The sequence below is a fragment of the Uranotaenia lowii genome, chromosome 1 (genome assembly GCF_029784155.1).
Source record: "Uranotaenia lowii strain MFRU-FL chromosome 1, ASM2978415v1, whole genome shotgun sequence".
Lineage (NCBI taxonomy): Eukaryota > Metazoa > Arthropoda > Insecta > Diptera > Culicidae > Uranotaenia > Uranotaenia lowii.
Genome location: NC_073691.1, coordinates 39,468,451 through 39,481,932, shown reverse-complemented (window position 1 = coordinate 39,481,932; position 13,482 = coordinate 39,468,451). Strand labels below are relative to the sequence as shown.

Genomic DNA, 13,482 nt, shown 5'->3' with positions numbered 1-13,482 from the left:
TATATATGTTTTAGGCTTTTGAAAAACACATGGTCCCTATTTATATTTTTCTAACCAGTGCGAATTATGCACATTCCTCAAAATTTAAAAGTATTTTTTTCTATCTTCCGTTTGTGTTTGAATGTGCTGATTTTCAAACGAATCGTGCATAGCGTGCAAACATTTCATTAAAACTATATTTTTTTCGTTATCATAAAAAGCCTCATATAAATGCAATAATTACAAACAATTAACAACTAAATTAATACAATAATTTATTAACAATCATTGTGGAAATTAAAAAAAAAAACTCATAAAACAATAATTTTTTTATTAAAATATTTTCGTTAACGATGTGAACCACCTTAAATTTTTCCAGTTCCCAAACGTCACTTGACGTATAAACAAAGCCACATGTGTTTTGTTGTTTTTCAAAATCGTCGCGAAAAGGACGACGTTTTCTTCGGAACGAAAATTAAATTTTCATATTCTGTGGTTTTTGCGCTTAATTTAAGCTTCAAAAGTGAGCAAAATTATTTACCAAGATGTCTTCCTTCTTCCTGAAGGGTAAACCTAGGACTGCGACCAAACGCAAGGTAAGTTAATGCTTGATTTTAAAACCGCTAACTTAAACTCGTTAGAAACTTCACACGCACGCTTGTTTTCAGTTCGACAAAACCAAACCGGCCAAGAAAGAATCCTCCGGGAAGGCTGCCCGCCGGGAACCGGAAGCATCGGAAGAGGAAATCGACAGCGATGAGGAGGAAGAACAGACCATTGCGGCGGCTGGGAAAAAGTTCAACTTTGACGATGAGGAAGATTCCGGGCTAGCTGAAACGGCGCAGGATAAGAAGCTGCGACTGGCCAAGAAGTATTTGAAGGAGGTAGAGGAAGCTGAGAGGTCTCGCCGGGAAGATGAGGAACTGCATGATGGTGTTTCGTCGGCTTTGAGGGAGGACTATTTGGAAAGCATCGGGAAATTGTACCGGGAGGCTGCTGACTTGTATGAGGGATTCGATTTGAACCAGGCTGTTACGTTGAAATTTAAGCAGCAACACCTTTCGATTACCTGCCTTTGTTTGACGGAAGACGATAAATATCTGTATGTAGCCAACAAGAATGGAATCGTCGTACGGTGGGATCTAAATAATAAGGAAAAGCTGGCCAGCACCAAGCATCAGAAAACGGCCGTCCAATCGATGGCAATTTCTTATGACTTGAAATATCTGGTAGTAGCGGATGGAAGCAACGAAATCAAGGTTTTGAACGGAACCACACTGGAACCGGTGAATACGCTGAGTGGCCATTCGGAACCGGTCACGGGAGTTGTGTTCCGGAAGAATACCCATCAGCTCTATTCCTGCAGCAAAGATCGCACTGTAAAGGTGTGGTCCCTGGATGAAATGGTTTATGTAGAAACACTGTAAGTTAGATTTTTGCTTTTCCAAAAGCCATTTCACTTATTGAGATTTTTGTATTTTAGCTACGGTCATCAAACGGCAGTAACGGCAATCGATGCCCTATCCAGGGAACGTGCCATCACGGCTGGTGGAACGGATTGCTCGATTCGCATCTGGAAAATTGTTGAAGAGTCGCAGCTCGTTTACAATTGTCCTCCGACAACGGATAGCATCGAGTGCGTTCGATTAATCGGCGATGAGCACTTCCTTTCCTGTGGAACCGATGGGTCTCTGTCGGTGTGGAGTTCCGGTAAAAAGAAACCCCTAAATACGGTTAGATTGGCCCACGGGAAGACGGAAAATGGGGAAGCGAACTGGATATCGGCGATAGCTCCACTGCTCAATACCGACCTTTTTGCATCCGGTTCGTGTGATGGTTTCGTACGGATTTGGAAGCTTGTTGGTGGTAGCAAATCGATCCTTCCGGTTATGCAGATCCCGGTCGAGGGTTTCGTTAATGCGTTAGCTTTCAGCAGCGATGGTAAACGGTTGATTGTTGGCCTCGGTCAAGAGCATCGTCTTGGACGGTGGTGGACCCTGAAACAGGCTAAGAATGTTACCTTGGTCGTTCCGTTCCAGATGAAGGAAGACGATAAGAAGGGGAAAAAGAAGAAAAAATCAGTTGAATAAAGTTTTTTTTTCTTTTAATCATGTTAACTGAGTTAATTCGGAAAGAAACTACTAGTACCCCTTTTTACTATTTCTGAGTAAGATATAAACTATAAATTTTTTCTTCTCATGTTTTCGTTTTCGACCTTCCTGGTTTCCGTTTTGTTTTCAATTCAAGAGTACTCATTAATTTTGAACTTAGCAAATGACTACAAATAAAAAAGCTAAAAATGTCGTGCAAAAAAAACGAGCTCTAAAATAAAATTTGGCCGAATATCGTCTTTCTCGGATTGATTAAACGGAATTCTGTGTAGAAAACAAACCTGAAATTAGATTTTGTTGTCGCGATGATCTGCTACGATTTTCATTAATTATCTAACCCAGAATTTTGAACAAAGTGAATAAAAACAGAAAAGAAAAAATGACAACCTTTAATACTGCCAAAACCCAAATATGATTACAGCAATGGCTGAAACCGACTCAAAGGGAAAAAAATGTGACTAATGTGAAGAGTGTAAAATAAGAATTATTTTTGTAGTTTTGGAAAATATTTTTCTAAATAAAATCTTCAGTTTTTGTAATTTTTGAAACTTTGATTATTTTTGCTACTTTTATTATTTTTGTCACTCTTGTATTTCTAATAATTTTCTTTTTTTCGAATTTTTTTTTTAAATTTTTGTCTTATTTTTTGTAATTTTTCCTCTTTTTTCATGCTTCAATCAAAATTTTGTTATGGTTTTTTTGAAAATTCTTTATTTGAAACGGTTCACAGTTTCTGGCTATAAGGAGCCAAACTCGTTTTGTTTATTTATAATTGTGTGACGTTCATGTAATTTTTGTTATTTAATTAATTTTTATTTTTTTTTTTTGTAAATCTTTATTTGAAACGGCTCATACCTTCAGGTTTTAAGGAGCCAAACTCGTTTTTTGGTTTAACAATATTTTGCTTAGCTTAACACTTTTATTTTAAAGAGAAAGAAGATAGTAAAGGGAAATATGAAAATAAAAAGAATTATAGACGAAGATCGATAGCTTTTAGAAAAAGATAGATTTCGAACATGTAGTCCAAATCCAACAGAGCTAGTACATCTCTCACTGGGACGTTAGGTGATTTTCCTCGGGCCCGAAGGGAGTCTGTTAAATTCGTTCTGGCGACAAGATGGACCTCACACGACCAGACAATATGCTCGATGTCATGGTAACCTTTGCCGCAACTACACAAATTGCTGCCAGCAATATCAAAACGATAGAGTACCGCGTCTAAGGAAGAATGATTGGACATGAGACGGGAAAATATACGAATAAAATCCCGACTCAGATCCAATCTATTAAACCAGGGTTTGAGGCTTACCTTTGGGATAATCGAGTGGAACCACCGACCCTTATCATCCTCGTCCCATTTGCGCTGCCAGTTGACAAGAGAGTTTCTTCGAACCAAATAGTAAAATTCGCTGAAGACGATTTCACGTTGATACGTGTCGCCTTCCATCGCTCCCACCTTTGCCAGAGAGTCTGCCTTCTCATTGCCCACTATCGAGCAATGAGAGGGAACCCAAACAAAGGTGATGGTAAAGCGACGTTTTGATAAAGCACTCAAATTATTTCGTATCTTCTCGAGGAAGTACGGCGAGTGCTTTCCCGGTTTTATTGAACGGATTGCTTCAACAGAACTGAGGCTGTCCGTTATAATATAGTAGTGTCCTACTGGTCTTGAAACGACGCTATCCAACGCCCAGTAAATGGCTCCTAACTCTGCGATGTATACCGAGCATGGTGGATGGAGGTTATATGAGGCGGTAGCTATTTCGTTGAACACTCCAAATCCCGTTGATTCCTCTAATAGCGATCCATCTGTAAAGTACATTTTGTCAGCATCGACGTGTCTATATTTAGCTTCGAAAATTCTTGGAATCAGAAGTGGACGATGCGAATCAGGGATTCCACGAATTTCTTGCTGCATAGACAAATCAAACTGGACAGAAGAGTTGTCGTAGTCTGGGATGTAAACACGAGTTGGAGAATATGAAGAAGGATTAACCTGCATGGTCATGAAGACATGGTATATAGACATGAATCTGGTGTGACGATTTTGCTCAAGTAGCCTTTCAAAGTTTTCGATCACCAATGGGTTCATGACCTCACACCTGATGAGGAACCGGAGTGATAATAAATTGAATCGATCTTTAAGTGGGAGTATGCCTGCCAAAACTTCGAGAGACATATTATGCGTTGAGGGCATACAGCCCAAAGCGATGCGGAGACAACGATATTGGATACGCTCGAGTTTGATGAGGTGAGTTTTAGCAGCTGACTGGAAACATAAGCTACCATATTCCATAACTGAGAGAATGGTTGTTCGATACAATTTTAAAAGATCTTCTGGATGGGCTCCCCACCAGGTGCCAGTGATTGATCGGAGAAAATTGATTCTTTGTTGGCATTTTCCTTTCAGGTACTCAATGTGGGCTCTCCAGGTACACTTGGAATCAAACCAAACCCCAAGATACTTAAAACACCTTGATTGAGTGATCGTTCTGCCTAGAAGTTGAAGCTTAGGTTGAGCAGGTCTATGTTTCTTAGAGAAAACAACCATCTCCGTTTTCTGTGGAGAAAACTCGATCCCAAGCCCCAAAGCCCAGGAAGATAATCTGTCTAAAGTATCTTGTAAAGGCCCGTGCAGATGTGACTCAGTATCACCTGTTACGGATACTACGCCATCATCTGCAAGTTGTCTTAAAGTGCAGCCTTCAGAGAGACAACTGTCGATGTCGCTTACGTAGAAGTTATACAAAAGAGGACTCAAACATGAACCCTGCGGGAGGCCCATGTAAGAGGTCCTTCTAATAGCAAGATCCCCGTGAGCAAAGTTCAAATGTTTCTCACAAAGCAAGCTGTATAAGATGTTGTTCAATAGAGGAGGCAGACCCCGGGAGTGCAACTTTTCTGACAAAACCTCTATTGAGACTGCATCAAAAGCTCCCTTTATGTCTAGAAACACTGAAGCCATTTGCTCACGTTTTGCGTACGCCATTTGTATCTCTGAAGACAGCAAAGCAAGACAATCGTTTGTCCCTTTGCCCCTTCGAAACCCAAATTGAGTATCTGAAAGGAGACCATTTGTTACCACCCATTTATCCAATCGGAACAAAATCATTTTCTCCATCAATTTCCGAATGCAAGACAACATCGCTATTGGACGGTACGAATTAAAATCGGACGCAGGTTTTCCAGGCTTTAGGATAGTAATAACTCTCACTTGTCTCCAATCTTCTGGAACAATGTTATGCTCCAAGAATTGATTGAATAAATTCAACAAGCGAAATTTGGCGGCATCCGGAAGGTTTTTCAACAAGTTGAATTTTATTTTATCAACTCCCGGAGCTGAATTGTTACAAGAGAGGAGAGCAAGTGAGAATTCCATCATTGAAAAGCTGGAATCCAGATCGCATCTGTTCGGAGACACACTTCGGATGATTTTTTGCACAGGTGTGGAATCTGGACAGATTTTCCGTGCGAAATTGAAAATCCATTTATGCGAATGTTCTTCACTTTCGTTCGTGGAAGAACGATTACGCATGCTGCGTGCCACATTCCACAAAGTGCTTAAGGATGTTTCCCGCGACAAACCTCCCACAAAATTACGCCAATGCGCACGTTTTTTTCCCTTGATCAGGTTTTTAAATTGCTGCTCAAGACAAAAATACGCGTTGAAGTTATCCAGGGTTCCGTGTTTCCGAAAAACTTTAAAGGCGTTCGATTTATCCACGTAAAGTTTAGTACACTGACTGTCCCACCATGGATTGGGAGGCCTTAGGCGAACAGATGGATCTGGGATGGGTTTCGTTTGAGATTCGACTGCACTATCATGAATCAAGCGAGCAAGAAAAGTATATTCCTCCAATGGAGGTAATACCGCCACAGAATTGATGGTTGAAATAACTGCGTCCGAGTACTTTTTCCAGTCGATGTGTCTTGTTAGGTCATATGCCATGTTTGATGAATTTGAAGTGTTGACACCATTGGTGATTGAAATTTTGATAGGCAGATGATCACTACCATTGGGATCGGGGATTACCTTCCACTGGCAATCCAATGATAGAGAATTTGAGCAGAGTGAGAGGTCAATTGCACTTTGTCTTGCTGGAGGTCTAGGCACCCGTGTTTTTTCACCCGTGTTCAAAACTGTTAAATTGAAACTGTCACAAATGTCATAAATAAGAGTAGAACGACTATCGTCAATTTGTTCTCCCCAGACAGTTCCATGCGAATTAAAATCACCCAGGATCAACCTTGGCTCAGGCAAAACTGAACACAGGTCCTCTAGGTGGCTTCGATCCACTGCAACTCTCTGAGGCCAGTACAAACTGACAACACATAAGTCCTTACCTCTTATAGTTGTATGACATGCAACAGCTTCAATTCCGCCTGATAAAGGAAGGTGAATTCTGTAAAAGGAGTGACGCTTATTGATCCCCAAAAGCACCCCTCCATAAGAATCGTCACGATCTAGACGGACAACATTAAAATCGTGGAATAAGATGCTGGATTGAGAAGATAACCAAGTTTCGGACAACGCAAAGATGTCGCAATTTGTATCATGAAGTAGAAATTTGAACGGATCCAGTTTAGGGATAATACTACGACAATTCCACTGTAAGACAGTGATATCTCCGACCTCTCGGCGTAAATTAGCCATCGAGAGAGATAAACACTGAAAGAATGGGCCAAGTTTGCATCAACTGCTTTAAAAATGTCTTTACTATAGGAAGCATCGCAGAAACGATGCCTCTTATCGATTCAGATACGTTGAAAAACGATAATATTCCATTTAAGATGTCACTCAACTTAAAAAATCCCGATTGAGTCGATGGATCAGTCGAGACTGCGGTAGATTTTGGGGTTGTAGAACTCCCCGCTGCTTCTGGTTTATTCAGGGGTACAAAATTCATGGAGAATCCTGGCGGGACTGCTTTATCTTTTCCTGAAGTAGATGGTTTCTGTCTACCGTCGATTGTGGAACTAACTGTAGGTATTTTTTTTGGAATTTTAGGGATCTTTGGAGCTGGTTTAGAGCGTTTTCGGGAGTTGGCACTAAAAATAATAGGATGATCTTCATCAGTCGTGTCAGTATCTCCATTGTCAACTGGCAGCACTGAAAAAATATTACTAGGCTGAGGCTGAGCCGGGGGAGAAGCGCTCTTCAAAATAGCGGCGTAAGAACGATTTGATCGTTCTTTCAAAGAGCGCCTCTCCTTATCCCAGCGACTCTTAAATGCCTCGCACACAGAGATATCATGAGGAGAGCCCCCGCAATAGATACATTTCTGCTCTATTGCTGAGCACGCTCCTTCCTCATGCTCCTCTCCGCAACGAGAGCACCGTGCTTTATTGCAACAATGGGACTCGGTATGGCCCAATTTGATGCACCTTTTGCAACTCATTGGGCGAGGCACAAAGAGTCGCACAGGAAGCCTCAACATTCCGTCAATCAAGACGTAGTGAGGGAGGGCGGTTCCCGCGAAGGTAACACGAAATGAGGCTGAAGGCGAATACCCTTTAACTCCATTTACGACGTTGGCAATTTTAAGTTGACGACAATCCAAGATTTCGGCCGAAGCCGAATCAAGGCCTTTAAACTTACCAACGCCGTTGGATTTAATATATTCTTCCTCCAGACTCATTTCCGTTATCACACCCTCGATCTCTACGTTTCGAGACGGAATGAAAACATGATACTCAAGCTTAAAGAAATTGCTGACAACAATTTCATTGGCAGCTTTCCGGTCAGCCACAACAACGCGCAACTTGTCTGGTCGCACTTTAGCTATGCTGGTCACGGAGGTCCACCTCGCCAGATCTTTAGTTATCTGAATTACATTGAGTCGTTTTCCACCGGTTTTGGGCCGGATGAAAACCACCCAAGGCCCATTGAAAGTCGAACCATCTGTGTAGGATCGGAGCCGGGTTGGTCTACTATTAACTGTGGGTGATACAAGATTTTCTTCCATCAGAGCATGGGAAGCATTTGATGGACCAGCAACCGCCGAATCCTCCAAATACTCCTCATCCTCGTAGGTGACACTTTCGTCATCCACAGTTAACGGGTGAAGCCCCCCGCCTTCGCTCATATTTTAAAACGGAGACACGAATGCCTTCCGTGATAAATATATGAGCGAAGCACAACACGATCAAAATATAAAGGGAAAGAAGATAGAAAGTAGAGAAAGTTAAAATAGAGAAAAATAACTTACAGTTTTACAAGCACTTCTTAATGACTAATTGTTTTCAGTGTTTTTCTCTCTTTGGTATCTACCACAAAACCACGTGGTACTCCGTTGATCGAAGCTGGCTTTGGCGATGACAACGGCAACGAGCCTTCGTTCTCGTTTGATTAGTGGGCTGGATGCAATGAAAACGACCAATCCAATATCGAGCTGTGCAACACACCCACTATCCGCTTACGGTAGTCAAAACCGGATCCTTCGGATAATTACCCAAACAGTATATAACCTGGAATTATTGGGGGGGGCGCAAATTACACACCTCTGCTGATGGTCCCGATGCTGATGATGATTGCCAAACAAAATGATGCTCCCGTCTCGGTGTGTGGAATCAGCGTTATCGGTAGCAAACACAGATTCGCACCTCCGATGCTGATGAACCGGCAATTGACGACCGGATCGACAGATGATCACTCCTTGGGGAATCCGCACTGTACGACAGCAACAGCACTTCGATTACGTGACGAAAAAAAAAACACACCCGACACGGTAGCGAATTAAAAACACATCCGCACTTGACGAGCAATTGGGATGGAATGATTTAATTAATTTTGTTTTATTTTATTTTTTTTTTTTCAAATGTATTATTTTTGTGATTTTTTATTTTTGGTTAGGTATTTAATAATTTTTACTATTTTTGTCTTTCTTGTAATTTTGGTCTTTTTGCTATTTTTACCATTTGCGCCTGTTCTGGATTTGCTCATTTTTGTCGTGTATAACGTATTGATTTGTTTTGTTATTTTTGTCATTGTTTTAATTTTTGTCAGTTTATATCTTTTTTTTAATTGTGATATTTTCCCTAGTTTTCCAATTATGCCATTTTGGTCAATTTAATTATTTTTTTCCTTTTTGTTATTTTTGGCATATTTTTCTATTTTTTAAAAATTATCTTGCTTTTTTCTTTTTTTTCTTTTCTCTTTTGTTTAATCATTTTGTGTTTCTGCTAGTGTTTGATGTTTTTTTCTTCATTTGGATGTTTTTTTCGCCTTTTTGATTTTTTTCCATTTTTTCGATTCTGTTCTTTTTATTTTCAGTTTGCTGTTATTTTTGGTTTTGTCATTTTTGATTGTTTATCATTTTTGTCCATCATAAATTTTTGTATATGTTGTTATTCCCGTCTTTTTTCCTTTATTTCTATCAATTTTGTCAATTTTGTTATTTTTATCATCTTAGTCATTTATGACATTTTTTCGTCCATCATATTTTTTTGTATATGTTGTTATTCCAGTCTTTTTCTGTCATTTTTGTTATTTTAATCATCTTAGTCATTTATGACATTTTTGCCATATATTGCTCAATTTGCGTCACTTTTAATTTTATTCTGTGTCATTTTTCGAAAAGCCAGTTAATTTGGGAGGTAACTAATTTTTTAATTTTTGTCATTTATTTTTAACCCAATTCTAACATTTCTGCTTCGCTGAATATTTCATTTTTTCTCATTTGCTTTTTTTTGTCATTCTCGATTTAAATTTGTTATTTTTTATAATTGTTTTTTTTTTTTGTGTCATGCTTTATCTTTGGTTCCTGTGAGTAATGGAATTATTGTTACATAACAATTATAGTTTGTACACTGATTATAACACATGAACATCCCTCGCTACACAGTCAGACGCTGTCAGACGTTTCAAGCGTATATCCTTCCTTTTCGCACAGACACAACATTCGCGAGTCGAGTTTCCAACGGTCGAGGTTTCGGTTTAGAGTTTTCCGCGAGTGACATCGAACGGCCAGCGCGTAGTAACCGGAGATTTCCTTGTAGTAGAAAATCTAGTATTTTACAGTGGCGACCGTGACAGGACATCTCAACTTTAAAAACAAAGTCGGATAAGATAATTTGAAACTTTAATTTGAAGGAAATCTCCGGTTGCTCCAAAGCATCCAAAATGGCGGCCATCGTCATTAACCCGAAAAGAAAAAATTCCAACGTGAGTGTTATTTTGTGATATCAATAGGAGTTGTTCTTATCAAACAGAGCCGTGGTTCACAAAGTTAAGGAGAAACATCCTGGTTCGACTTCTGTTTTGGAAAAATTTCCAGTTCCTACTTCTGGTGAGTATTTTCTAAGCATTCTATGCCGGTAAAGGACTGAAAGTCCCGCTTAGGCAATGATTGCCAGTTCAGGACTGTAAGTCCAGTTTAGGCAATGATTGCCAGTTCAGGACTCTTAAGTCCAGTTGAGGCGATGATCGCCAGCTCAGGACTGTAAGTCCAGTTTAGGCAATGATTGCCAGCTCAGGACTCTTAAGTCCAGTTGAGGCGATGATCGCCAGCTCAGGACTGTAAGTCCAGTTAAGGCAATGATTGCCAGTTCAGGACGTTAAGTCCAGTTGAGGCGATAATCGCCAGTTCAGGACTGTAAGTCCAGTTTAGGCAATGATTGCCAGTTCAGGACTCTAAGTCCAGTTTAGGCGATGATCGCCAGTTCAGGACTGTAAGTCCAGTTAAGGCAATGATTGCCAGTTCAGGACTCTTAAGTCCAGTTGAGGCGATGATCGCCAGTTCAGGACTGTAAGTCCAGTTAAGGCAATGATTGCCAGTTCAGGACTTTAAGTCCAGTTGAGGCGATGATCGCCAGTTCAGGACTGTAAGTCCAGTTAAGGCAATGATTGCCAGTTCAGGACTCTAAGTCCAGTTTAGGCGATGATCGCCAGTTCAGGACTGTTTAGGCAATGATTGCCAGTTTAGGATTATATGTCCAATTTAGGCAATGATTACTAGATCACTCTAAGTGCAGTTGAGGCGATGATCATCAGTCCAATAGTCTTAAACTGATTAAGGCACTAATTGTAAAATGATAACTTAGCCCATTAAAGGCCAGTTGAAATAAAAAGTTAAGGATTTATGAGTGTAGCCCGTGGTTAAAAAAAAAAGAACTATGAGTTCATCTGTGCTATGAGTCCATTTAAGGCGTTATCACTTGCTTCGTTTTCCGTAAGATACTTTGGTTAAGGCGATTATTTTTAAATTAAGTACTCTTCAGTTCAGAGGAAACTTACTAGATTGGATTAGGACCTTTTGAACAAAAATAGTGAATTAAATCATTTCTCAAAACAGAATTGGCGTATTCATACGAGGTGAAATTGTTCCAAAAGTTAATTACCTCCAAAATAAATAAATATAAGCTGTTTGACGAGATGATAACTTTTGCCTCTTGCTAATTGTCTGACGCGATGTGCACTTCCGGATACCGTAGTAGGATTCCACATTCCTGGTCGTTACGTGCTTATTACTGCAAAGGGACAGGTGACGCTTTTGTGATTCAATTAAACAACGTCTCCTTAAGTTTTGAGATTGAAACGTCCAGTGTGGGCCTCTCATGATAAATAGGAAGTAACCGTGAGTCCTCGGATAAATCCTTAATGTACACACCAAAAGTCCAGTCCTCGGCCCGGAGTGATAAATCATCTTACGTTTTAAGATGTAACTTTGAAGGGAGTTTGGAATCGAGTGTGATGACAAAAGACCTCGGGTTGGCACGTTCAACACCGAAAAAAACTTCTAAGCTTTTAAAACGATGTTGTGGGCCTTATATGAATCATATTCATCATCAGAAATCGGCAGCCGATGACATGAATTGTATTCTTTACTTTCCGGAACCAATGTCTGTTTAGAATCGTTGTAGTTTTCCATCAGTTCACCGCGTATCACCTCTGGTTAACTTTATGGACCGGAGATCTGTATTGTAAGCTATGAAGCCAGAAAAAGTTGCACATCAAGTGGTTGTCGTATACACACTATTCTGAGAGTGATTAAAAAAAAATCAGAAAAAAGAATGAGATTGGAAACGGTTGAACATTCTTTCGTTACTAAGAAATGGACTATTTGAAGAAGAAAAAGAAAACATTTAGTATCCTGGATTTGAATTTGTTGATTTGAAGGTATTTTTCGAGCAACATCTAGCGACTCCACAGACCTCGGAATATATAAGCCATCGATGCTTAGACTCCATAGAATTGCAACAAACTAGCATTTTGGCGATTTAACTTGACGGATAGCACAATGTTTCTAAACTTCATTATTTGTTGATTTCTCTTAGCATGTTTGTCTACGAAGGTGCTGATTTATATGCAGCGTGTTACATGCACCTACTGGCAACTAGGAGCTGAATTTCAACTGACTATCGTATGCTTTGTTTCCTGTGCGACACCATTAGGTACGCTCAGCTCACACGGTGTTGCTATTTGTATTAAAGCACTTGGAGCACGTGGCAAGTCCTTATTGCAAACGAATCGAAGATTTTGTGCCTTGAACCAAGCCGTGCCGTCTACTCAATCTGCAGCAAGAAAGCGTATAACCCCATCAATAGGCCATCGCACCTTTTTATATCTCGACGTTTTAATGTACTTGCCGTGGGAACATTAGATACATTTTTGGTAGAATTCAATCCTGCAAAATAAAAAGTTTTGTCAAATGACGTTGCTGAAATCTCAATCAAAAATGGAAGGAGTAAGGAGGAAACGAGAAGTTTCAGTAGCATTAAAGGAATGTAGGCTTGCAAAGTACTATTCGTATAACAATAGAGGTGTCTGACTTGATCTTTGATTTAATCTTGATTTTTAAGATATTTCCCTAAATTTGAGAAATGAGATTTAAAAAAGATAGTGTTTGTCTCTGCGGGAAACAGTTGTAGTCGCTGAGGCATTTCATTGGACGTGTGGGCACTTAGATGGAGGCCAAAGTTAGTCGAAGAAGACAGATTCTGAAAATTGAAGTTGAGTCACTGACCATAGTTGTGTTCTCTTCACTGATAGAGACACACCCTGTTGGGAGTGGGTTTACCTTATTACGTTCTTGTGTCTTAAGAGTCTTGTTTCATTCTGTTGGACAGTGGTCTAACTTGGCTCTCGAGTGGGTTTTGTTAGCAAGCGCATGGAGTTCTTTGTTACCGATAAACGTTTACGATTGGGAAATTTTAAAATTGCGGTCTGTTAAAGATTTCTCAAAATCTGGGCTGGCCGCTTGTGAACCGACGTTCGTTTCCTGAGTGGCAGTCTACAGCTGGATCGATTGAGGTACCCGGTAGAGTCCTTAGGAATACACAAAGGGTCATTTTTACTTTAAAAGGACTATCCCAGCCGACGCGGTAGACATTGTATTTTCTTCTAGCACCAAAGCATTGATGCATTTTAATGGACATTCCACTAGAGACGACG

General features: G+C 40.0%; 1 protein-coding gene across 1 annotated transcript; it reads left to right on the top strand.

Moving 5' to 3' along the window:
• The first annotated feature begins 421 nt into the window (after positions 1-421).
• Positions 422-2,090, top strand: LOC129738744 (U3 small nucleolar RNA-interacting protein 2). Its single transcript, XM_055730004.1, has 3 exons — positions 422-575; positions 648-1,402; positions 1,463-2,090. The coding sequence occupies exons 1-3, from the start codon at positions 525-527 to the stop codon at positions 2,067-2,069; spliced, it is 1,413 nt and encodes a 470-aa protein (XP_055585979.1). The 5' UTR covers positions 422-524; the 3' UTR covers positions 2,070-2,090.
• The last annotated feature ends 11,392 nt before the right edge of the window (positions 2,091-13,482 follow it).

Excerpts from the sequence above, each read along its gene's own strand:
- LOC129738744 (XM_055730004.1), top strand. The coding sequence starts at position 525 with ATGTCTTCCTTCTTCCTGAAGGGTAAACCTAGGACTGCGACCAAACGC. Across the intron at positions 576-647 it reads GGACTGCGACCAAACGCAAG|TTCGACAAAACCAAACCGGC; the intron begins GTAAGTTAATGC and ends GCTTGTTTTCAG. Across the intron at positions 1,403-1,462 it reads ATGGTTTATGTAGAAACACT|CTACGGTCATCAAACGGCAG; the intron begins GTAAGTTAGATT and ends TTTGTATTTTAG.